This window comes from Haliotis cracherodii, unplaced genomic scaffold (assembly GCF_022045235.1).
Source record: "Haliotis cracherodii isolate W230 unplaced genomic scaffold, xgHalCrac1.p SCAF_8, whole genome shotgun sequence".
NCBI lineage: Eukaryota > Metazoa > Mollusca > Gastropoda > Lepetellida > Haliotidae > Haliotis > Haliotis cracherodii.
In genome coordinates, this window is record NW_027266341.1 from 2,199,440 (window position 1) to 2,224,826 (window position 25,387).

The 25,387-nt window shown below is 39.2% G+C and overlaps 1 protein-coding gene across 1 annotated transcript; it reads right to left on the reverse strand.

The window, feature by feature from the left end:
• Nucleotides 1–442: 442 nt before the first annotated feature.
• On the reverse strand, nt 443–25,387 carry LOC139450532 (uncharacterized). Its single transcript, XM_071232261.1, has 2 exons — nt 25,255–25,387; nt 443–811 (listed from the first exon to the last, which is right to left on the reverse strand). The coding sequence occupies exons 1-2, from the start codon at nt 25,347–25,349 to the stop codon at nt 523–525; spliced, it is 384 nt and encodes a 127-aa protein (XP_071088362.1). The 5' UTR covers nt 25,350–25,387; the 3' UTR covers nt 443–522.

The following is a 25,387-nucleotide window of genomic DNA, read 5'->3' on the forward strand; positions in this document are numbered from 1 at the left end:
AGGCAGCTGGCTAACATTGAAGTTAGTTTTGCCCTCTATGTGGCAAACGTGTCGCGTGTGAATCTCGTGTGAGTCTCATGTGTCTCGTGTGAGTCAGTTTTAATACTTGGCTACAGATGTGGCAACATGGGGAACTGAACATGGTCGTTGGGAGTCGGGTTGGTTTTTGTTTGTTTGATTGTTGTTTAACGCCGCAGTCAGCAATATTCCAGCTTATGACGGCGATCTGTAAATAATCGAGTCTGGACCAGACAATCCAGTCATTGACATCATGAGCATCGATCCACGCATTTCGGATGCGAGCAACCCAGTCAGCGATCCCGTTAGTTTTCTCTCACGACAAGCATAGTCAAGCATGGGTTGCTGAAAACCTATTCTACCTCGGATCTTCACGGGTCAGATATTGTAAGCAAATCTAATGTTAAATAATGAGTACAAGATATTTGCAATTAAACTGCTTTTATTTTTCAGGTCTTCAGGTACCAAATCAGCATCGATTAGAGACATTGGAGCTGGGTACACCTAGCCACGATAACAGTTCTTACGTTGGCCACATACGTAGACGTCTGCCGCAGTTCCGGTGTTACACACGCTGGCTTTGTAGGATGCCCTGACCTTTGTACCGGCCGGAAGTCCACCACACGCGTGGTCACACGCCCACTCCTTGACCTTCCGGTCACACTCCGTACCACATGTGATGAGTTCCCTGGAGCTGCACGGACAGTGGACAGAACACCGGCTGTGTTGGATGGAGCCAAAGTCTTTGAAGACATGTCCGTAGTTGTGGTTGTTGACAGCCTTGCAGAAACAACTGAAACAAAACAACAGAAACAACTGAAACAACAAAACAGAAACAATGAAACAATGAAACAACAAAAACAACAGGAATAACGAACCAAGAGAAACAATACAACAGAAACAGCGAACCAACAGAAAAAATGTAACAACAGAAACAACTGAAACAATGAACATACAGAAACAATGTACGAGGGCCATTCAATATATAACCAGCCTAACCTATTTGCTACTGCTCCTCACTTCTTCTTTTTCCACCTAATCACCATTGAGATCTATGCACTGTCCAGCGATGTGTGAGAGCTAAAAGCCCGTTGTGATAAAAACTGTCGTCGTTTGTTCATCATCGGACCGGAAATGACGTCCACGCAGTTCTCTCTTCAAGTTTGGGAAGAGAAAGTAGTCGCTTGGTGCCAGGTCTGGTGAGTAAGGTGGATGAGGCAATACTTTTAACCCGTTCCGCTTCACTTCTGGCATTATCATGTTGGAGCAGCACACCTTTTGTGATCTTTCCACGACGTTTGGCAGGAATAGCAGTCCGCAAACGGTCAAGGAGATCGGAGTAGTACTCTCCAGTAATAGTCTGGCCACGTGGCAAGTAGTCAATGAGCAAGACCCCTTTGGTATCCCCAAAGATGGTTGCCATGACTTTGCCAGCCGATGGTTGAGTCTTAAACCTTTTGGGACGGGGTGAAGCAAAGCCAGTCACTGCTTACTCTGTTCTTTGGTTTCTGGGTCATAGTGGTGTACCCAGGTTTCATCACCAGTAACAATTCTCTCCATAAAGTTGTCTGCATCCCGACTGTATTGCGTCAAAAGTGCCTGACACATTGACGCACGTATAGCCTTCTGATCATCACTAAGACATTTCGGGACCCATCGAGCAGACAGCTTCTTCGTACTCAGACGATCTTGCAAAATGGTATGGACACTTCCCTCTGAAATGTCCAAGGCCTTGGCCATTTCTGACACCTTCATTCGCCTGTCTTTGACAACCAGTTGTCTCACAGCTTCACCGGTTTGGTCATTGGTCACCTCTACATTGGCCTGTCAGGGCGTGGCTCATCTTCCAGGTTCACCCGACCCCTCTTAAATTCTGCAACCCAGAATTTGACCTGTGCATACGAAGGTGCACTGTCACCATAAACATCTGACAATTCACCATGTATCTCCTTCCCCGGTTTCCATTTTAAGTAGAGGTACCTAATAACAGCCCTGTATTCAACCTTCAACGAAAATTTGGCAGAATCTACCCTTGCCATCTTTATAGATCACCTGTGTGACTTCAAATACAATTTCCTCAGTGAAACTTTGTCTATGCACGTGACATACATTGGTGCACAGCACGTGACAAGCATGCAACCGTTAAGATCTGATAAATAGCTTAGGCTGGTTATATATTGAATGGCCCTCGTAATAACCGAAACAACGAAACAATGCAACAATGGGAGCAACAGAAACAATGCATCAACAGAAACAACGAGTCAACCGAAACAATGTAACAACAAACAATATAACAACAGAAACAATGTAACAATGGAAACAACATAACAACAGAAACAATGTAACAACAAACAATATAACAACAGAACAAAGTAACAATGGAAACAACATAACAGAAACAATGTAACAACAAACAATATAACAAAAGAAACAATGTAACAATTGAAACAACACAACAACAGAAACAATGTAACAACAGAAACAATGTAACAATGGAAACAACATAACAACAGAAACAATGTAACAACAAACAATATAACAACAGAAACAACATAGCAACAGAAGCAATGTAACAACATGTACAGAAACGACGACACAACCAAAGCAAATAAAACCTGTAAAGTAGGGGCACTGCAAAGTCAGATGCAACTCTTAGTGAGAGTGTCTTGTGGGAGTGTCATTTTCTTCTATCACATTAAAATCAGATCTTTGTGCTCGCTACCTCTACACAATGATCTGAGGACATCCTTTTTCAGGTCACATGAGAACGAATGTTTCAAACGACCAATCGGAGAGTCGCTTAGAAATCGCGAAAGTGACAGGTTCCTATTCATCCAACCTCGAAAAAGTTAACACGAGGTATTCCGAACGATAGTTACAGGCTCTATGACTGATTCCGTTAAAATCATCGTCTATCTCTCGCATCAATGAGATAAATATTTGAAACGGAAGAGACTTTCCATTGGCCGTGGGAAGTACTGACACACAAACTGGGCAAAACTTTATCAAGATATTTTTCAAAGCATAGTCTGGAATATCAGTCGGCAGTTTGAAACTAGTATTGTTAAGCCCGAATAAAAGCGACCAAAACCTCTACTAAAAGCAGAGACAAAGGTACGATTCCGGATATATCATGAATCACTATCAAATAGCGATGGTACCAGGTGTCCGCGAAAGGGGGAGAGTATCCTGCCCCCCCCCCCCCCCCCCACGCCCCCCCCCAACCCCCCCAAGTGACACCCGTCACAAACACATGCAAAGGCAAGTCAAATGTTCGCCTGAAAAAAAACACGAGAAGACATGGAACAAGTCAAAATAGGAAATTGCATCGAACATTTTTGTCACTGATGCGTCAAATTTTAAATGTCCTCCACCATAACTTTGCACAAGTTGGGATTTCATCAGATAAAAGGGCAATGGGATGAAGTCATTGGAGGTTTATAAGCTGTCAACTGAGTTAGGCGAGAGACTGGGCAACTGTCTGGATTGACATGGGGAAGAAGACTTGGAACAATGAAATATACTCTTCAAAAACGAAACGCAAAGCCAGATTTGTGTGAGATAGGAAACTACATTTATTTAAGGAACCGTGCAACGTATTGAGCCAAAATGGTGCATAGAGAACACTTGATGATTGTCGTCATCTCAGTTATCGGTACATAGGAAAAGTCCAAGGTGAAGGTCAACTACCATCAATAACGCGTATCTCCGCCGTTAGAGTCGATATCAGCCTAACATCTCCTGACCATGGAAGAGACGAGTATGCGAATCACATCCTGGGGAATGGTAGCCAATTCGGCCTGCAACTGGTGCAACGTCTGGGGTTGTGGTTGACGTCGGCTTAGCCGTCTATCTAATTCACCCCACAGGTGTTCTATCGGGATCAATTCCGGGGATCTAGAGGGTCAGGGGAGAACATTAACGTTGTTGCTGTGTAGACAGGCTCCTACGATCCGTGCTGTGTGCGGTCGAGCGTTGTCCAGCTGTAATACACCGTTACCGTTGGCTGCAATTGGGAGGACGTGTGGTAGGCGAATTTCGTTGATGTATCGTTGAGCCGAAGGATTGCCCTGGATATGGACCAAACCTGTCCTGCTATGATGAGAGATATCCGCTCACATCATCATGCTACCCCCACCCTGCGCTTCCCGTACGCAGTTTCCTGCGTAACGTTCTCCCCGACATCTGTAAAACAGTACTCTTCCATCCCCTCGACGGAGGAGAAATCTTGATTCATGGCTGAACCAGACATCTCTACATCGCAGTTGAGGCCATACCCTGAGCCTGAGTTGACGACACGATGTTGTCAGGATGTCTTGCTCGTAGACCTGCTCTTAAACGGTTTCGTTCGATCTGGTCGGTGAGTCTGCGTCGTCCGGGTATTTGGGATGCGGTTGAGGTGGCTGTGGTCGTCCTTTCACGTAGGTGGCACTGTCGGATGTAGAGATCTTGGGCGGGGATGGTTACTCTTGGTCGTCCCGACCTTAGTCGATCATGTGTTGACCCATGCTGTTGAAACCGATCCCATAGTCTTATGATGGTGCTGGGCGCTTCATTGAAAACCCTGGCTACAGCTGCAAGCGGCCTATGACGTTGGTTTTTTTGCACTTCTGTCACTGTTCGATTGCCGCAGATGACGGGCAATCAAAATCCCTGCACTTTAATACCGTTCATGGTGCTGCTGCACGCGCCTTAGACGACTGGGCCACCCGTGCCCCCTCATGGGCAAAAGAAAGTATAAATTGATTTTTTCCCCAAAACTTTCAAAGTGAGCAAAATGGTATAAGGATTTAAACAGTTGCCCAAGAACTGCAAAATCAATCTCCAAAACGCAACGCCTTAGCCGTAAAGACGCACGTGCAGAGGACAAAGGTCACCCAACGCTGATCATTCCTGTGAACTGTGATCTGCCTACCTCCATGTTCATGTAAACGTCATGTCCTCGTCACATGTGTTGAGTTTCGCACTGAAATTGTGTATGGACTATCACATGTGACCCTATTAGCGAATACGTCATCATTGAATAACATTCTCTAGTTTGTTGTCATTTTATTGACTATCAAACATGGGTGTATACTTTCTTTTGCCCACTAGTTTATGTTAAAAGTGTTTGTGCAGAATGAGTGTTGGGTTAAAACTATTGTCTACACTTATCTCAATCACGTGACTATTACTTAGGATGAATCAAGGGACACACGGTCGTGATTCAGCTGGTGTTTTAACTGGTGGGAGTTTCCAGTTTCACCATATGTCAGCGTGTTAAACCCTTTCGTTCATATACTTTCTATGTTTCATTCATCTGTACTGGACTTTTGAAAAGAGGGCGGTCGGGTAGCCTAGTTAACCATTAAAGCGTTCGCTCGTCACGCCGAAGACCCGGGTTCGATTTTCGCGACATGGGTAAAATGTGTGAAGCCCATTTCCGGTGTCCCCCGCCGTGATATTGCTGGAATATTGTTAAAAAACCGGCGTAAAATCAAACTCACTCAGTCACTCACTTCAAAAGAAGTAGGGACTCTCGGAAACAGCTTAAACTTTTCGACATTGTAAGAGATATTAGTTTCTAGAAATAGTTGTATGACAATAATGAACGAATTGGGAACACATTAAATCCTGTAGTGAAGTATGGCAGTCGATGTTATGACCTCCACCGATTTCGAAAAAGATAGGGATTAGATTGTACGACTAAATCCAATGATGACAGTCTGAAATTGATAATAATGTTGTCTTCATAAAACATCTAATCCACACACAAATATAATTTTGACAAAATGACGCTGCTTTGTTTTGTTCATATTGCTCCCATGATGCATGTTACATTACACTTGCATAGCCATAACCATGGTACACGATATGGAGTGTATACAAGTTCTTTACACTTTAGAGAGATAGAGGAAACCATTTGTTAATTTAGATAGGATGAATAACGAACTGCCCAAGCTATGGTGTTTTCAATTCATACCATCAAGTCTACTGTATGATAAGAAAGCAAAACAGGTATAGGGGTGGTCTCAAAAACAAAACAGGGAAGTAAAAGGATATTAGACAGCTTTCATACAGTATGATTAGGCGTGTAGTGTACAAGCTTTATCAGCAGTAGGTAACCTTGACTTGTAGTAGCATATGGGAGGAAATTAAAGATACAATAAATGTTTCCCGCACTGCACGAACTATTGTTCTCCAAGAGATGGGATTTCGATACACTGTGCGTTGCGATGACCGATCACTTTTCAGAAGAAAATATTCCATCCTGTCTGTGAGGCCACATTATCTCCGAACCATGCATAACTATCACAGCCAGGGCGTCCAGATAATTTACCTTGATGAATCATTCCACTGACTACTTGTGGCTATCGGCAGATGGACAAAAAGCACCCATGGTACCATCAGGTAAAGGTAACCGTGTCATTGTTTTGCACGCTGATGATATGGGGATTATTGATGGATGTCTGCTAGTTTTCGAGGCGTAAAAGAAAACTGGTGACTTTCATAAGGAAATGATTGGAGGTGACGTGTTCATAGACTGGTTACAACTTCAGCTTTTGCCCATTTTAAACAACGCCAGTGTTATTGTCTGGATAACGCCAGTTAATATAACGTCCGGGAATCAGATACTGTCGCCCAAACCATGAGTAGTCTGAAGGCGATCACACAGGGATATATGACAATGTCGACTTCAGACCATCTGAAACGAAAGTTCAACTCATGGAGAAAATAGGCTAAATAAGAAACCAGTAAAGTACAAGACATATGTGCTGATGGCACAACACGGTCACGTTGTCTTACGTACGCCAGTCAGGCATTGTGAGCTCAACCCTGTTGTGCCTCTCTTGGCGAAGTGTAAAGGGTTCGTGGCAAGATATAACATAACATTCAAACGTACAGATTCATATACGTCATCAGCGGAGATAAATGCTACCTCAAGAAACCATCTGTAGAACAACACATACTTCCTGATTCCAAAACCACAACCTTCCAATATTCATCCCGTTTCATAGCTCTTAACTATTCCATCATGTTTCCAAGCAAATAAAATGCTGTATCCTAAACTGATACCCCGTCAACGCATGTCAATTAAGTATAATAACAGCAATATTTTGAGACCACCCCGGTCTCGGTGACTCGGTGACATTTGCACCTCGATGGGTACATAAAAAGGAAGAAACAAAATGTAAAATCTTTGTTGAAAACTCAAAATTTAAGCTATTTAAACTACCCATGGGCGAAAATATTTTCCTCTGCTCAAAATTCGTGTTTTTCTTTGGCATACATAAATGTTTGATTACAAGCATCGTGACACATACTTGGACTCATTTTAACTCAATGCAACAAATTTGTGGCTTTATTACAATATGTTGCCCATGGGCGAAAAGGTTTGGTACCTTTTCAAAAGGTACATAGTGAATTGTTACATATAATTTCCTGAATATTCCTTTTTGAACAAAAAGCCTACGTGTATACTGCAATCGGTGTCCACTGTCAAAACGGTTAAAGTGCAGACAGCCATGGTGGAATGGAGAAACAATCATAAGGTGATTAATTATAGTCTGTTGCAGAATATGCGGTATAGGTGAGATGAAATTGGGTTTAACGTCGCGTTCAAGATTATTGCACTTATATAGCGACGTGCGTGCACGTGTGTGTGTGCGTGTGGCTGCTTGTACTAGTCGGACTGATGCCGATTTATAGTGCTAGTTCACTGAGATACCATGCTGCAGTTTAACATGAATACCCCACTCAGACACAGTATACTGACTCCGAGCCGACCAGTCCTTGTTTTAGCTCCCTAATGCCGAGCACCAGACAGGGTAACAACAAGAATCCTTTCTTTTAACGTCTTTTGGTATGACGCGGCCGGGGATCGAATATGCGGTATAAGTGTAGTCACTTATACATATACACATTACACATATACAGATGAAATACACGATATGATACAGTGCAAGAACAAATAAAGATACGGTTTCTATTAAAAATAATTATATGAACATGATTATGGATTTCATTAACATTTTTAATGATTACGGTCTACATACATCTTCAAACAAGTTTACAGGCCAACACGGTTGAGATACAGCATCACCATACTCAACTGGAGTTGTTTTCTGCCGGTCGTAGGTTCATTGTTTGACTGAGCACACTTGTATCGGGGTTGCGATATTTTCGTCTCTTTGTTTGCAGCCTGCCACCGGCCTGAATTTAGAGAAAGGTCTCAGCATGGGACTGTTAATTTCTTTTTAATGATGTCTACAAGCTTGTTGATGTCGGGCTTTTAGGACCAATACGTCCATCAGATTCTATCTACTCTTCAGCAACATTGTCACTGAATTTCAGAAATCTAGCATGATCGAAGATTACAAAGGTGACCGAGTGGAAAGGCAGACGCACGTGGATTTAATCCTAGGTTATTACTGTCCGGAGTTCACATTTTCGGGGATATCGGACACTTATTGAACAGAGTTCACCTGCACATGTCCACTTTAGTCAGACAGACTATAACCCAAAATGCAGTGAGCTGTAGCTCTTAATCCCTTAAAACAACAACAACCAGGTCGAGGGTACAGTAAGGTTAAACCGTGTCGACCATGCAGGCTCGGGTGCCTAACGTCAAACATTTATACACCCTTTCAATATTTCTTTTCAATTGACGTGGATCATTCAACTCGCTCGCGAAGGTCGAAGGTCGTATACGACTTTAAAGTGAATACATCTACAGTGTACAAGTAACTTTTAACTGTATCATATCTATTCATGATAAGCAATTATTTTCGTTTCTTATTCGAATGAGCACATTCTAAAACTTAATCTGCAAAAGGACAGTCAAAATATTTCTGTGTACAATGCAAACGATACAAACGTAGCAGCTGATAAAAGGGACAATGATTGAAGAATCTATATGTAAAATATTCTTTGTTCTCGTTCAATCTATTGTACACTTTGAAGTCATTTTAAAGTTTCAAGTAGTACTATAATGTTGTGGTATTATGAATGAATTTAGAATATGAATAGTGAAAAACAGTCACCATACGTAATGCACATGTATAACTTGTCTTCCCGGTGGTCATAAAACTAATCGGTCCCACAAACGGAGCAATTAGTTTCGCATATATTCCGCTGTACTTGCTATGGTTCACCCCTAATTGTCAGACATCCCATTTGTCAGAGGACCCAATCATCGGACAGACCAGTCAAGTGTGACCAGTGTACCTGCCTGGTCTTACCTACTAATTACTGAGCTGCCCCATACTGTCATACTGTGGGCAGAGTAAGTTACTCAAACCCGTTGACTGATACAGATTAACCAGATTATGATTGTGTTTGTAAGTTGCGTTTGATCTGTGTCGGGTTGCAGGTGTTTGATAAGGCAAGACCAGGAGTAGCGAAGATTAATAAAAACCCAGTGAAGATTAATAAAAACCTTTTAACGGTTGAGTTTGTTTTGTATTACTATTATTAAATTCATTGTTAGGTAGAATAATAACACATTATAAAGATTAAACATCTGCATAACCTGAGTATAATCTCACATGCACCAAGGCTTGCTAAATACAATGTTTATTCCTAATGCGGGATATTTACCATCCCCAAACACACTCGCGTGATAACCTCTATATATCCACATATTAACGAAAATATGCAATACACGTATCATATATATCTGTAATTAGATAAAACGTACTATCTTTAAATCTTTATTTCACATACTGAAGAGGCCACAGGCCTATAGTACAATTTGAAGAATATACAATTTTATACCATTTATGTACATATCTCACCAAATCACCTCACGTCATTCCACCTCGCATCTCACACATACAGTACAATGCCATACCCTGTAATTTCATAATTTCTATTTTACCATATCACAACTTGTTATATCATACAACATATTCTATAAAATCATATCATATTGTATCATTATTATAAGATCATACTATATAGTATTATTTCATATACAATTATCATATCATAACATACCATACATACCATCGTACCATTTATCACACCTATATTATATCACATTTCAACATGTCATATCACACAACACATTAGCAATTTCATAGCTTGTCCCATCATATCTTATCATATCATACCATATAATGCCATGTCATTCCATGCCAATTTATTTCAAATTAATCAATCAATATTTATTCCACACTGGAAGACCGCAAGCCATATAATATGTACACTAAAAAACAGTATTTACACAATTTCTATAATACACATAACATATTGCATCATATCCCCTCATGTATCATATCACACCACAACACTTATCATATCATATCACATCATGTCATGTCACATCATATCACAACGTACTAATGAGAATATGAGAATTATCATAAGAAGGCTGTTGTTTTTTCTGAACCGTTCCCATTTTTCATACCAAAAGTGGCAATGCATTTAAAAGTTGCTTTCGTGTCACAATATTCATTCAAGATTTCCTCAATCGCCTTTAAACATAATTCCCATTGGTCAGTTCGACACCGCATATAATTAAATATTTGTATATCGCACACCTAGTGTCACTTAATTGCCCAGTGTGATTAATGGAACGGACATGGAACGCAAAATATATTAAATATTTATTTCGAGATTTCGTTAGAATGTGAGATATTCAGCCAGACGTTTTGCAATGAATGACGAATCGGTTTTTTTCCCATTAAAATACGCGCACGTGTACCTGTATATTGCACACCTAGTGTCACTTAACTGCCCAGTCACGTGACCAAGATGGCGGCAGCAGGTCGGTTTTCAAACCCACTGAGAAAAATTCTTTCATCAAACGCACTATAAATGGATACTCGGTCCCATAAATCTCCCAACACCTCCCTAGTATGCAAGCCAAAATGTCTACGCAGCTGAAATCGGAACCTGTGCCTCCGAAAAAGTAATCAAAGCGTTAGAAGAAATCCTCGTCAACGGACTCTGACGCAGCGAGAGACGACACCCCACTACCACAACCACGCACAATGAATACAGACGAACTGGTAACACAGTCGCTAGAAACAGTGTACACACCTCAAGCTTAACCCCCCCCCCCCCCCCCCCAACCCCCCCCACCCCCCCTCACCCCTATACACCCGATGTATGCTTCGGGTCAGCCTCAATACCTCGCCTGCACTTCTGCCATATCCACAACAACATACGCCTCAGCAGTCTACCCCTGCCATGGAGATGGCGGCCATTATGGCTAAACTGGATAAACTTGACACGAAACTTTCTAAGCTAGATGTGATTGAAACGGGTGTGTCAGATATCAAATGCAACGTGTCTAGACTTGAAATTAAAGTTCAAGAGCTTGACTCCTTAAGATCACGGGTTGATGAAATGGACAAATGCACTACATTTCTAAGCGGAACTTTCGATCAATTCAGAAGTGAGAAAATAAAGATGCAAAGTGACATAAACCTACTACAGGACCAGATGTCCAAATGTGCCCCTGTCCTACACGACATAGAACAAGAAAACATAAAGCTAAAAGAAACTGTGATTGATTTGAAATGTCGCTCCATGAGTGACAACCTCATCTTCTCAAATATTCCTGAAACAGAGGCGTCCCCGTCACTTGAAAAGTGCGAAAAGATGCTGAAGGACTTCATAAAAACAGAATTAGATGTCAATAGTGATAGTCTACACTTCAAACGAGTGCTTAGGATCGGACGACCCAATCGACGCACAGAACACAACAGACCTCGCCCACTTTTAGCAAAATTCATCTACACACAAGAGAGGGATACTGTTAAGTCAGCTGGTAAGCGCCTGAAGGATAAACCCTTCTCTATATATGAACAGTTCCCTGATGCGGTAAACCAGTACAGGCGTGATGTATTGGTGCCTGCACTAAAATATGCTAGGAAACAAATCAAGATGGCGTTCATCAGTGTTGACAAATTGTATGTCAACAAAGTTCTCCAAACATCGGTAACCCCTCCCCCATATCGCCCCACCCAGGGTAAAACAGGACCCCGCTGAGGACACGACGGTGGTGAAAAGGCTAATGATGGGATTATGTTTGGCGGACCTGATCAGGGTGTTAATTCTGATAGCCCTGTTCCTAGTCACCAGACAGTTAATGATGTTGTCGATACTCCTGTGCACTTTATGCTACTAAGGGCCATACCTATTCCGATGGAAAATTTCTGTCTGAATATATTACTCTAAATAACATTACTGAACTTATTGCTGTCTCAGCCTGTGAAAACAATAACAATCTGAAGGTTTTCAATCCTAAGAGCAAATGGGCTTTTTGTTATACTTATGATAATGTCCCATTCGATAATGTTGAACGCATAATTGATACTGATGACAATGATGATGATAGCGATGATGATTATAGCGATGTTGAAGACGATGTAGATGATAACGATGATGACAGCGACGACGACGACGATGATGATGATACTGATGACAATGATGATAGCAATGATGATGGTGATAATCATGATGATGATATGGTAAATCCTTTTGACAATTATTCAGTCTCACAAGGTTTAAATACATTAAATCTCCTAAGTTTAAATGTTTGCGGGTTGCGAAAGCAACTATTTTACCCAAAATTTGTTGAACTGCTCCAGGGACAAGATATTTTTGGTTTACAAGAAAACTAAAACAGGCTTTTTAGACGATTTAGAGATAAAAGGTTACTCTCTATTTACTCAACATAGAGAAAACGCTGGGAGAAGATCAGGCGGAATCGCCATTGCTGTCATAAAGGTTACATCCCATTAGTAAGACATCCCATTAGTGAGACACCCATTGTAAGACAGTGGAGAGGTGGGATTAATTAAACAAACACAGCCAGTCTACCCACTTAACAATGGTCACAGCCCATGATTAGCGGATTAATTAATAAGTGTAGGCCAGTAATTCTGTTTGAAAATTCTCAGGAAATAAATGAGTTAGGAGCTAGTAGGAGCTTACTCAAAAGGTTTCACTGTACACAACCACCCACCAGAAGACACCAGCAGAATCCAGTTCCTTGGCAGCTTAAGGAAGAGAGCAAGAGAAGAACCAACCACTCCTATGCCAGCCCTCTACAACGACGAGGTCTTGAGACATGATCCGGAGGCTGCAGCTATATTTCCCTCCTTCAGCTAGGTCGGCAGCACCATGTACAGACACCGCAGTCACACGATCCCGAAACTCCCTAAAACCAGAGCTGAAGTCGACATTGCTGCACCCTGGAGAGAGACCCATGATGGTGAGCGGTTTCTGCTTTTTTCCGACGGTTAAGGTCTTGCTGTTGGATACAGAAATAACCCCCTTGTGGAACAGTGGATACGACGAGCTGCTGCCTTGCCTCTGCTGCCTCTTCAACAGGTTCAGGATGCATGGATTGAGTCCATGAACCAGTCTCCCGATGTACCGAATGCTGACGAATCCAACGACTACATTGTCACAAACTGGGTGGATTATGAAGCCAGATTCCCTCTTTCGCTTTGGAACCATCACCAGACATTCGGCCCAAGGACCAACAACAACCTGGAGGGTTTCCACAGTCGCCCCAATGCATCACTGAATCATCGTCATCCTAATCTATACAGGGTCATCAAGATCATCAAGAAGATTGAAAAATCTGAGAAGACCAAGCTATCTCAGTTAGACCTAAGTGCAGCTCCACCAGCAAGAATGAGTGAGTGAGTGAGTGAGTTTGGTTTTACGCCGTTTTTAGCAATATGCCAGCAATATCACGGCGGGGGACACCAGAAATGGGCTTCACACATAGTACCCATGTCGGGAATCGAACCCGGGTCTTCAGCGTGACGAGCGAACGCTTTAACCACAATTCTACCCGACCGCCCTCCACCAGCAAGAAAGCGTGTGTACAAGGTGATTGACAGTCGACTTTCCAGAATGAAGGATCAGCTATCCCAGGGTGTCAAGACACTACCCCAGTTCGTGGATGCTGTTGGCAAACTTCTGAAGATGGATTAAGGTTGTGTCAGTGTGACACCCTCGATGTGAACTGTGATGTGAACTGTGATATTAACTTTAACTGAACTCTAAGTGGCGAATATGTTAAAACAATGGATTTAAGGGATGGATGAATTAAAATATTGAATGAAATAAAGTAAAAGAGGGTATCAAGCATCTTGATTAATTTCTTTTGTCTATAATAAGACAAGTCCATTTTCATGATAGGGGTTAATTACCTGAATAACATGTGCAACCAGGTATGACATTGTTGTTTTAAGGTGTCTCACAACTGGGCTGTCTTACTAATGGGAGGAGACCGTCATAAATAGCTATTCTAAGTACGTATCAGTACTTGACAAAAGAAATGAATATATCCTGTGGGTTAAAATATCAAAAATATTGTTTAGTACAGACAAGGATATCTTCCTTGGGGTTGTATATATTCCACCGGAAGGTTCAAAGTATTATACCTCCGAGGCTTTCTATGAATATGAAAAGGATATTCTGGATCTGCTTAGTGAAAGCCAAATATTATTATATTTGGAGATTTTAACGCAAAAACAGGTTCTTTAAATGATTTTATTAGTTTCGATGAACATCGTCCCTAAGAGCTTGATATGGATCTGGTTGAATTGTCTAGTGAATTTACACCGGAATATGTTTTTGATGGAAATTTAAGGAAATATCAGGATTTAGGTAAAATTAATAATCATGCATACAAGTTTCTTGATATGCGTAAAAACCGGAATTTGTTTATTTGCAGTGGAAGAATAGGTGAAGGCGGTTCCGGAAGGCAGGGTAACATGTTGTGACAAAATACAGTTCATTATGTTTTGTGTAGTCAGTCATGCTTATCTTTACTTACAAACCTGAAAGTTTTCGACTTTAACCCTTTGTACTCAGATGTTCATTGTCCGTGACAATGGTACCTTAAATCTTCCACAATGAATCACGAAACCCCAGCTAACGATAATCAACATTCGGATCAACTTACAAATGCCCCAAAACGTTATAATACTGACTAAAAAGACGATTTCATCCATAATATTGACTTGACGGTTTTTGATAAAATAACAAAAAGGGCTGAGTCAGTGCTAAAAGGTTACGGTGACCCGGAGAAGAATGTGATCGACAGTCTCGTCAATGACACCGCGCACGTGCTTTGCGAGGCCGCACGCAATACTTTCGGTGTGAAATCTACCCGGCGTGTGAAGGCAACTTAGTCTGGTCATTCTGTAATTTAACCTCAAGAAAATTGCAACAAAATATTTTACGACTGTTTCCTTTTAATTAAATGTATTTGAGTTTGTATTAAAAAGTCTACCGAAATCAACCATCGGGAAAATGGTTATTTCCCGCATCAAAAAGGATCAAAACCAACGAGGAGAATATGGCATCTACGGGCCGCCGTACATCAAGAAGAGCTCGCAAAGGGAGATAATTCGTAGTTATCCTGCTAGTGCCTTGGAAAATATTCAGAAAAACAACGATAACGGAGCCGTATTATTTTATGGTAAGTTGACAAATGCACATTTATTTAAAAATGTAATTAATAATGATGAAAATAATAGCCGTTGGCTTCCAATATACTTCTAACATGCCCATCAACCATAAATTGTATAGCGTCGTCTGCTATGTAACTACGGCCGCACCAGCAGAGAACATGTGTGTTAAACACGACCGATAACCATATTACCGTCTTTCATAAATTCATCCAACATTGTTACAATTATTAGAAACATAATTATGTGAAAAATTATTTCGAAAAGTGGACCCTCCTTGATAAAATAATAAATGCATGGAAGCCCATGAGTGACATGATGTGTAATCATTTGCGTAATGCGTACGTAATTTGCAATTCATTAAATTCATTACGTTTTACAACCAATCTTGACAACATTGATATCGAGAACAAGTTACCTATTTCTAAAACACCCGATATTGACATTTCTCCTCTTGAGTGCATTTGTTTTACTGTTTAAAGTCACACAATTAACTCTTTTAACCGGCTTGTAACTTTTTTTTGGTCTTGGAAATTGGTGAAAAACGGAACCAGGGAAATTCAGCAAATGCAGATGTAACTACTTGAAATATATAGGAATTTAAACAACTTTACTCTCTTTTGGCACGATGCTGTAAGACATTTATCTTCTTTCAGAATTACGGCTACCATTCTGGAACGGCATGGTCTCAGACAACAGCGCCAGTGGATTCTGTCTCCGTTTCTTGACTTGAAACTAAATTCGTAGCAGGATTAGACCAAAGATTGTTTGGAATACAGCGAGGCACTTGTGTGTTTATTCGCCGAAGGCCCGGGTTCGATTCCCCATATGGGTGCAATGCGTGAAGCCCATTTCTGGTGTCCCTCGGGGCAATCTCATTCAAATCAAATCTTTGTACTCGCTACCGCCAAACAAAGATCTGAGGGCATCCCATTAGGGGTCGCGTCAGAACGACCTTTCCTCCAACCAACCAGAGCGTCGCTTACCAGATCATGAAAGTGACAGTCGGAACGTGTTTTCTAATCAGAATCAGAATCAGTTTATTCTCAGAAACCACAAAAGGTGGTACAAGAGCATATTACAATAAGTAATTATGCATATGTACAAAAAGCAGACAAGATGGCAATTAATAACAACATGTGATTACCTGGCATTTGTAATACTAATGGAATTTTTTACAATAAATCTCGATAATTTTTTTAGATCCCGTGTGCTTGTTGTTGATAAGAGTTTTACAAATTTTATAATATTTGGCCATTCAGTATGATATGATGAGAGAAATGTTCGCCTCTCTCTTTTAAAATAATTACATCTGAATAAGTAGTGAAATTCATCAGCAATAGATGGGAAATTACATAATTTACAACTTCTATTTTCCTTTGAAATATTTTTCCATCGGCCAGTCTCATTAGGTAAATCATGATTACAGGTTCGAAATCGTAGTATTGGAATTGCTATTCGTTTTGGCAATAGAAGATATTTATCGAGAACCGGAGTGTCCTTTAAATGTTTATAGTATAAGCCTTTAGGACTAGAATTAACGTCACTTCTCCATTTCTGGAAAAAGTGATCTTTAAGTATTTGCTCTACTTCTGACACTAGCCACTTTGTTGTGAAAATTGACGGGTTGTTAAATACATATGATAATCCAATACTGTCTAATATATCCTTAACACATCTAACCCAGGGATTTGTTGATGCAATAGTCTTGTTCCCATTAATTGACAGATATTGATATAACAGCTGTGAAACAGCTTTATACACACCAGTTTGATATGTTAATTTGTGCCAGAAAGATATCATTCGTTTACAAATTATTATTCTTAATGGTAGCCTACCTAATTCGCCATATATCATATAACAAGGATCCTGTGATCAGTCTGAGGAATTTGAGGTGTATTCTTTCTATAATTTCTAAATTTTCAAAGCCCCAGATTTCTGAACCATAAATTAATATTGGTAATACCATTGTATCAAAAGCTGATAATACACAGTCCAAAAGGTAAATTTAGGTTTCTTGATTTTTTTATCAGGCAAAACATTGCTTTCAAAGCATTATCACTGAGGGACTTAAGACTTGATACTAGTTTTCTATTCCTGTGAAGTACAATTCCTAAATACGTATAAGTGTCGACAATATCTAGCGTTTTATCAGAATAGTGAAATTTATGTTTCGAATTTTTCGATGGGCCACCACCGAAAATCACAATGTTTGTTTTATTTATATTTACATGTAATTTCCACTCTTCACAATGTTCATTAAAAGTGTCCAAGGCTTTCTGTAAACCTTCTGGTGATTCATCAAGTAATACAGCATCATCTGCATACAATAAAATTATGAACTGGATCCCTACAATTAAGTCTTTATCTTCATCATAGTTGAGATTAACTCCTCCACACCCAGACGAAAGCAAAAAGGTTTCCATGTCATTTATGAAAATTGAGAATAATAGAGGGGATAGGTTTTCTCCCTGTCTGACACCTATATTACAAGGAAAGTAACCTGACATTTTATCATCACACTGTATCAACGATTTAATATTTTTAAACATATTTTGAACTAACGTAATAAATCTACCTTTGATGCCAATAGTCTGCATTTTCCTCCACGATTCCACTCGCCAAACAGTGTCAAAAGCTTTAGTAAAGTCTATGAAAGCGCAGTATAATTTTTGTTTATTATTTCTTAAAATTTGCATAAGCATATAAATTACAAATATATTGTCAGCAGTTGAGAAAGATTGGGGGGGGGGGGGGGGGGGGGGGGGGGGGGCTATAACATAGTCAACTACACTAACATCATTACATGTTGTTTTACCTACATTTTTATCCTGTCCCAGTCTACCATTACAGATGAATAAGTTAGGATTTTTACAAATCTCTATTATTTTATTACCTGAATTATTAACCATTCCATTATCTTGATTAGCCCTGAACTGTGGTATATTAAGTTTATCTAATAATTTATCAGGCTCAAGTTCATTAGCCATATCATTTATATCAATATCAAATTCTTTGAGTACTTGCTTATTGAATAGGATATAATCACATAGCTGTTTAGTTCTTGCATTGAAGTCACCCATCAAGATAACATACTCACTCAAAGAGAGAAAATAAAGTAAATTCTTTTCAAATTCATTGAATGTCTCACTTGTAAAGTAATTTGAATTTTCCGGAGGTATATATATTGTTCCTAAAACAGATCTTATTTGGTGTTACATAGTTTCTTTGATATTTTTATCCACAGTACATATTCACATTCGTCTTCTGTTATAACTGATATGTAATTTTCCAAATCACATCTTATTGCTGTACTCCAAGCCACCTGAACGTCTAATTGCTCCATTCCTATGCTGAAAGTGCAGTTTATAACCTGCTAATTGAAGATCATCTAGAGAATCAGTTTTGGTTTCCTGAAATCCTATGATATCCTTGTTTTTAATCAAATTGGTAAATTCTTGATATTCTAACCGCTTTCTAAGGACACATACATTTAATGAAAGAAGTCTTAGATGATTGTGGTTACTTGCATCATAAACATTATCATTTTCATCGTCATCGTCATTATCATCCTCACCATCACCATCATCTTCATCAACAATTTCACTGTTATCATCTATACATTCATTGAAAACATCAACATAATCATGCAACCACGAAATATTTGACAAGGGGTATTCCGAACGACAGTTACGGGTTTTATGATTATTTCCATACAATCTAGGCCACCTATAAGCCATTCCAGAGTGTTCTTCTTATCAGTTTTAATTTTTTTAATCGAGAATACGTCAAAATATGTTTCGAAGCGTAGTCGCCAGTTTGAAACAAGTGTCGTAAAGCTCGAGAAAGCTGCCTTCTGATTGGCTAAGTGGGTGGCCCAGTCGTCTAAGGCGCCGCGATTCGCTGTGCAGAGTTGCGTCCCTTGGGCACCCCAGAAACCTATGATTGTGGGTTCGAATCCCGGTTCGCCCCGATTACGTTTCTAGGTTTGTCAGCACCATACCCGTGCTCGTGGGTTTCACCGAAGACCTGCATCACTTCGGGCTTTACTTCCACATTAAGCGGACACACCGTGTGTAACTGGAATAATGTCAAAAGCGGCGTCAAACCCAACTCACTCACTCAGGTGTCCCCCGCCTTGACATAACTGGAATATTGCTAAAAGCGGCGTAAAACCATACTCACTCACTCACTTGAGCGTTTGCCATATTGCTATGCAGTGCAATAGTCTATGATTATCTTGTACTTATACTCAAATTGAATAGATTCGCGCACTAAAATAAATAAATCTATAGTCAGTATAGCCTGTGTTCACTCAGCGTATCAGCAACAGTAAGAGATAGCCGGCTGACATGAGTTTCGCCGGGGCCCCTTTCACCAGAATAGACTATAGTCGGCCAACTACCCATGCGTTACCAAGTTCCAGTTCTTTATGATATTAACATATTTATTTCCATAACGCGGAGGGATTGGCAAACAAGCAAATTTTGCTTATCTGAATGCCTCTCCCAAACATGATACACATACAAATTACAAGGTATTAAAGTGATATGAGAAATAGCATACATGATATAATTGACATTAAAGATGATTATTGTTCTGTAAATGTTTTATTACTGGATTATCTTTCGAAACTACAGCTGCGTTATATTATTTACATCTAGCACAACAACATCACAGTATCATGTATACTTGCCGTAAAAGGCGACTGTGCTTGTCGTTAAAGGCGACTACTAACGGGATCGGGCGGTCAGACTCACTGACTTGGTTGATGCATGTCATCGATCCAAATTGAGTGGATCGCTGCTAATGATGTCAATCACTGGATTGTCTGGTCCAGACTCGATTATTTACTGGCCGCCGTTATATAGCTGCAATATTGCTGAGTGCGGCATTATACAACAAAAAAAATATTTTTTTTCTGAAATATGCAACCAATATACTTACTAAAACGAATAAGTGTTCAACTATCAGTAGTTGTGAATAAGCATCGGAGTTTAGAAATGTTGGGCTTTATACGACAATAGTTTGGTAATAATTTTCTTTCAAATCTAAAACAAGTATACTGGAACATATGATATTCATTTCCCCTTGAGGGGCGGTCGGGTAGCCTAGTGGTTAAAGCGTTGGCTCGTCACGCCGAAGACCCGGGTTCGATTCCCGACATGGGTACAATGTGTGAAGCCCATTTATGTTGTACCCCGCCGTGATATTGCTGGAATATTGTTAAAAGCGACGTAAAACCATACTCACTCACTCACTCACTCATTTCCCCTTGAGTCACAATTCGGGCAGAGTCTCAATCAAAGGAACATTCTGCCATGACCCGTTTCTACCATGGACACTTAATACATTTAGGGTCCATGTTTCTACGGACAAAAAAGTATTACTTGTACGAAATTGTAAAACTTGAATTGAAGGACACTTGACTTATCAAAATCATCCGTTGTCTTTGGAATTATATACACGTCAAAACTTGCATCCAAATAACATAAAATAGCAAATATTTCAGTGGGAGGCTTGGAGGCTTGGAGGCTTGCTCATTGTTACCTCAGAGTGTCACTGGCTACAATTATTAATGGCTATGTATGACTGCCCCCTACAAATATCCAAGAATACGAAAATACGAATTATATAGGCCTATATCTTGTGACCTTGAGAAAGGTCATTCCCATGAGTTGATTTTGGTAGACTTTTTTTTCCTGAAGGCTGACATGCTACCAAATAACACAAAGTATGAATTGATTGTGTTGCAATTTTCTTGAGGTTGGCCATTTATTTCGACCAAAATGACCAGACTAACTGCCTCTGGACCAAGTAATAGACAACATAAACCGTGGTATGGTTACGAATGCCGAGAAGCGCGCAAACAATATCAGAAATCAAGAAAACTTTTTTTAAAGAAAAGAAACCCCCATAATGAATTTAACTTTAGACAACATGCCAAATTATACAAGAAAATTATCAAATCCAGAAATAAACAGAAAAATACATCAAGTCAGCTGTTACATGATCGTTCTAAACATTCCCCAAAAGAATATTGGAGTCTGTTAACCAAACCTAACGATGATACTGAAACGCAACACAATGCAGACGTATTTTATGAATACTTCTCTAACTTGAATACTGATGTAGATGATACACAAAATGACTTTGAAAATGAAAATAATGATCACTTGAAGAACTATGATATAAGTACGTTGAATAATGAAATAACATTGCAAGAAATTAAATAGTGCATTAAAAAACTAAAAAGGAACAAAGCTACAGCTCTTGATTTCGTTGAAAACAGCTATCTGATCGATACTATAGATTCTTTGGGTCCTCTTTATGTTTTGATTTTTAACATCTAAGGTACTGCAATACGCGGGGCGGTCGGGTAGCCTAGTGGTTAAAGCGTTCGCTGGTCACACCGAGCGCACTTAATGAAAGACTTACTAAATTTATTGAAAACAACAGAATTCTATGTGACGCACAAGCTGGACCACTCAACCATGGATAATATATTCTTTTCGCACATGCTGATAAATACACTTAAACAATAAAAGATAAAGCTATTCTGAGCATTTATCGACTTCTCAAAAGCGTTTGACAAAGTCTGGAAAGTCGGCCAAAGGCATAAACTACAAAAACAAGGTGTTAGTGGATTTTTTTTTATTTTTATCAAAAATATGTACCGAAATATTAAATCATGCGTTTGCTCAAATAAACAACCTGTCAGATTATTTTGTAACCGCTTCCGGCGTGCGACAAGGTGAAAACTTATCACCACTTTTATTCTCGCTTTACCTGAACGACTTGGAAAATTACCTATCCGCGGATAATTGTAACAGAGTAAAGCTTGACATACCAGAAGAACATTTCGATATAATTTTACAATTCCTTATTATCCTGTACGCCGACGACACAGTCATGTTTGCTGACAACGCACCTGAACTTCAAAAGTCCCCTGATTCATTTCACAAATATTGCAAAAAATGGAAATAAGAGGTAAACAACGGCAAAACAAAAATATTAATATTTGGATGAGGTACCAAAATACCCCCGAATTTGAAGTTTCATTTTAACTCTGTTGATTTAAAATTGTTTATAGTTATGTCTATCTTGGTTTTTTATTCCATAGAAACCGTCGTTTTGTATGTGCAATTAAAAACCTCGCTGACAGAGCTACAAAAGCCATGTTCTGCTTATTAAAAATTGCCCGGAATTTAAATCTATCTGTTGATTGCCTTCTCAAAGCCTTTGATGTTCTAATCTTGCCTATTCTAACCTATGGTTGTGAAACTTGGGGATACGAAAACCATTCAGTATTGGAAAGAGTACATTTGAAATTCATTAAACTTGCCGTCAATCTTAGAAACTCAACACCAGATTATATATTGTGTGGTGAATTTGGGAGATTTCCAATGAGTATACTCATATATAAGACAATGATCTCGTTTTGGCACAACCATATAAGTAATAATCGACCTGTTATAAAAATTTTAACCCTAATATTGAAATACATAAATTCTATAAATAATATTAATAACAATAGAAGCAACTGAATGGAGTCCATTAAGAGCTTATTAAACAGGTGTGGTCTTTCTGTAGTTTTTAATCAACCGGACTATGTAAGTCACGGCTGGTTAGTATAAAAAATTAAAAACATTTTAAAAGATAAATTTATTCAAAAATGGAATATCGATTTAACTACAAGCTCCAAAGCTTGCAACTGTAGAATTTACAAAACAAATTTCTAACTTGAAAAATATCTTCTCTTATCACCAGAAATCTTTACTCCAATTTTAAAATTCAGAACCCTAAAAATAATTTACCGATTGAGACTGGCCGCTGGGAGGGCATCCCACGCGAATGTCGCACATGTAAGCTTAGTACCTCCCCTGCCATAGCCGACGAGTTCCACTACCTCTTTAGATGTGAATATTTTGACCAGCAAAGAAAAACAATAATTGATCATTGATATCTTAACTGGTCAAACATAATTTCCTTTAAGCCTTTGATATCAAATATTGGAACTTACAATCCGAAAAAGCTGACTAAATTTGTAAAATATATTACTTTCTGCTCTAAAGTAAACCACTGTTGCCATTTGATCACATTGTATTTTTGTATATATATGTTACTATGTTGCTTGTATACCACCGGCCGGTCGTTTGAGTTAATAAAGAATTGAAGAATTGATTACACTACTCTTACTGACAGGGTGGGGTGGTAGCTCACGCGAAACGGACGACACTGTGTACATTGGGCGGCCCCTTTGATATCGCCTCCAAGCATACTTTTTTGAATGACCCATTAAATGATGATACACATCTGGATCAGCAGAAAATACAAGATTCGTTCTCGTTGAATATATGAAGGCACCAATTCATCTTTTATATATATATATATATATATATATATATATATATATATATATATATATATATATACAGTGTCGGCCTTATTTACAGGTAAGTCTACAATACTTGCTCTCGTTCAATTACAATAAAAAAATTATATATATATGTATATATATAGATAGGAAATATACAGTGTTGGCCTTATTTACAGGTACTTGCTCTCGTTCAATTACAATCTGCCACATCACGTGTGAATAATCAGTTATGCAGGTGTTGTTGTGTCTTTGTGCTTAATATATCCACATATTAACGAAAATATGCAATACACGTATCCACAAACACGTATCATATATATCTGTAATTAGATACAACGTACTAATGAGAATATGAGAATTATCATAAGAAGGCTGTTGTTTTTTCTGAACGGTTCCCATTTTTCATACCAAAAGTGGCAATGCATTTAAAAGTTGCTTTCGTGTCACAATATTCACTCAAGATTTCCTCAATCGCCTTTAAACATAATTTCCATTGGTCAGTTCGACATCGCATATAATTAAATATTTATTTCGAGATTTCGTTAGAATGTGAGATATTCAGCCAGACGTTTGGCAATGAATGAGGAATCGTTTTTTTTCTCCATTAAAATACGTGTACCTGTATATTGCACACCTAGTGTCACTTAATTGCCCAGAGTGATTAATGGAACGGACATGGAACGCAAAATGCACTTAAAAGCGTAGGCGTTTAACATTTTACAACAATACACCAGACTAAAGATGCGGCAGGCCGGGTTCTTCCGCTCTGTGGCCTCGTCTTTATAAGTCATTATAAACAATGTAACGAATAGATATGTAACAACAAGACATAAAATGAGAAACGAAAAAGAAACTAACTAAACTTCATTCAAGATAATTACAGTATGTAAAAAAGGTGAAATTTGAAAAAAAAGGGGAAACATCTAACCAAAGACCATTTTTAAATAGTAATGTAATGATATAATATAAAGTATATTTCACATGATACAATATACTTAGCACACACTTAGTTAATGCTTTAAAGGGACTGACGTAAACATGGGCGAAATATTTTAATAATGCCACAGATTAGTTGAATGAAGTTAATATGACTTGAATCATGTGTCATGATGCTTGTAGACAAACATTTATGTATTTGCCAAAGAAAAACATGAGTTTTGAGCAAAGGAAAATATGCTCACCCATGGGCCAAGCCTTTAGCCCATGTGCGAAATATTTTAATAACGCCACAAATTAGTTGAATTGTGTTAAAATGAGTTCAATCATGTGTCACGATGCTTGTAGTCAAACATTTATGTATTTGCCAAAGAAAAACATGAGTTTTGAGCAAAGGAAAATATTCTCGCCCATGGGCAACTCTTCGCCTAACAAACAAAACCCCCCCCTAAAAACAGCTTTCCTTGAGCACCATTGATAACAAATTTAACTTACTTCTTTACATCAGTTCCCAAAAACCAGCCGCTGGTTGAGTTGAAAAGCACCACAAGGAGGAGGAAGGTTCTCAGCACGTGCAAACAGGCAGCCATGGCGTCTTGTTGCAGAGTTCGGTAGTGTTTTGGGTCAC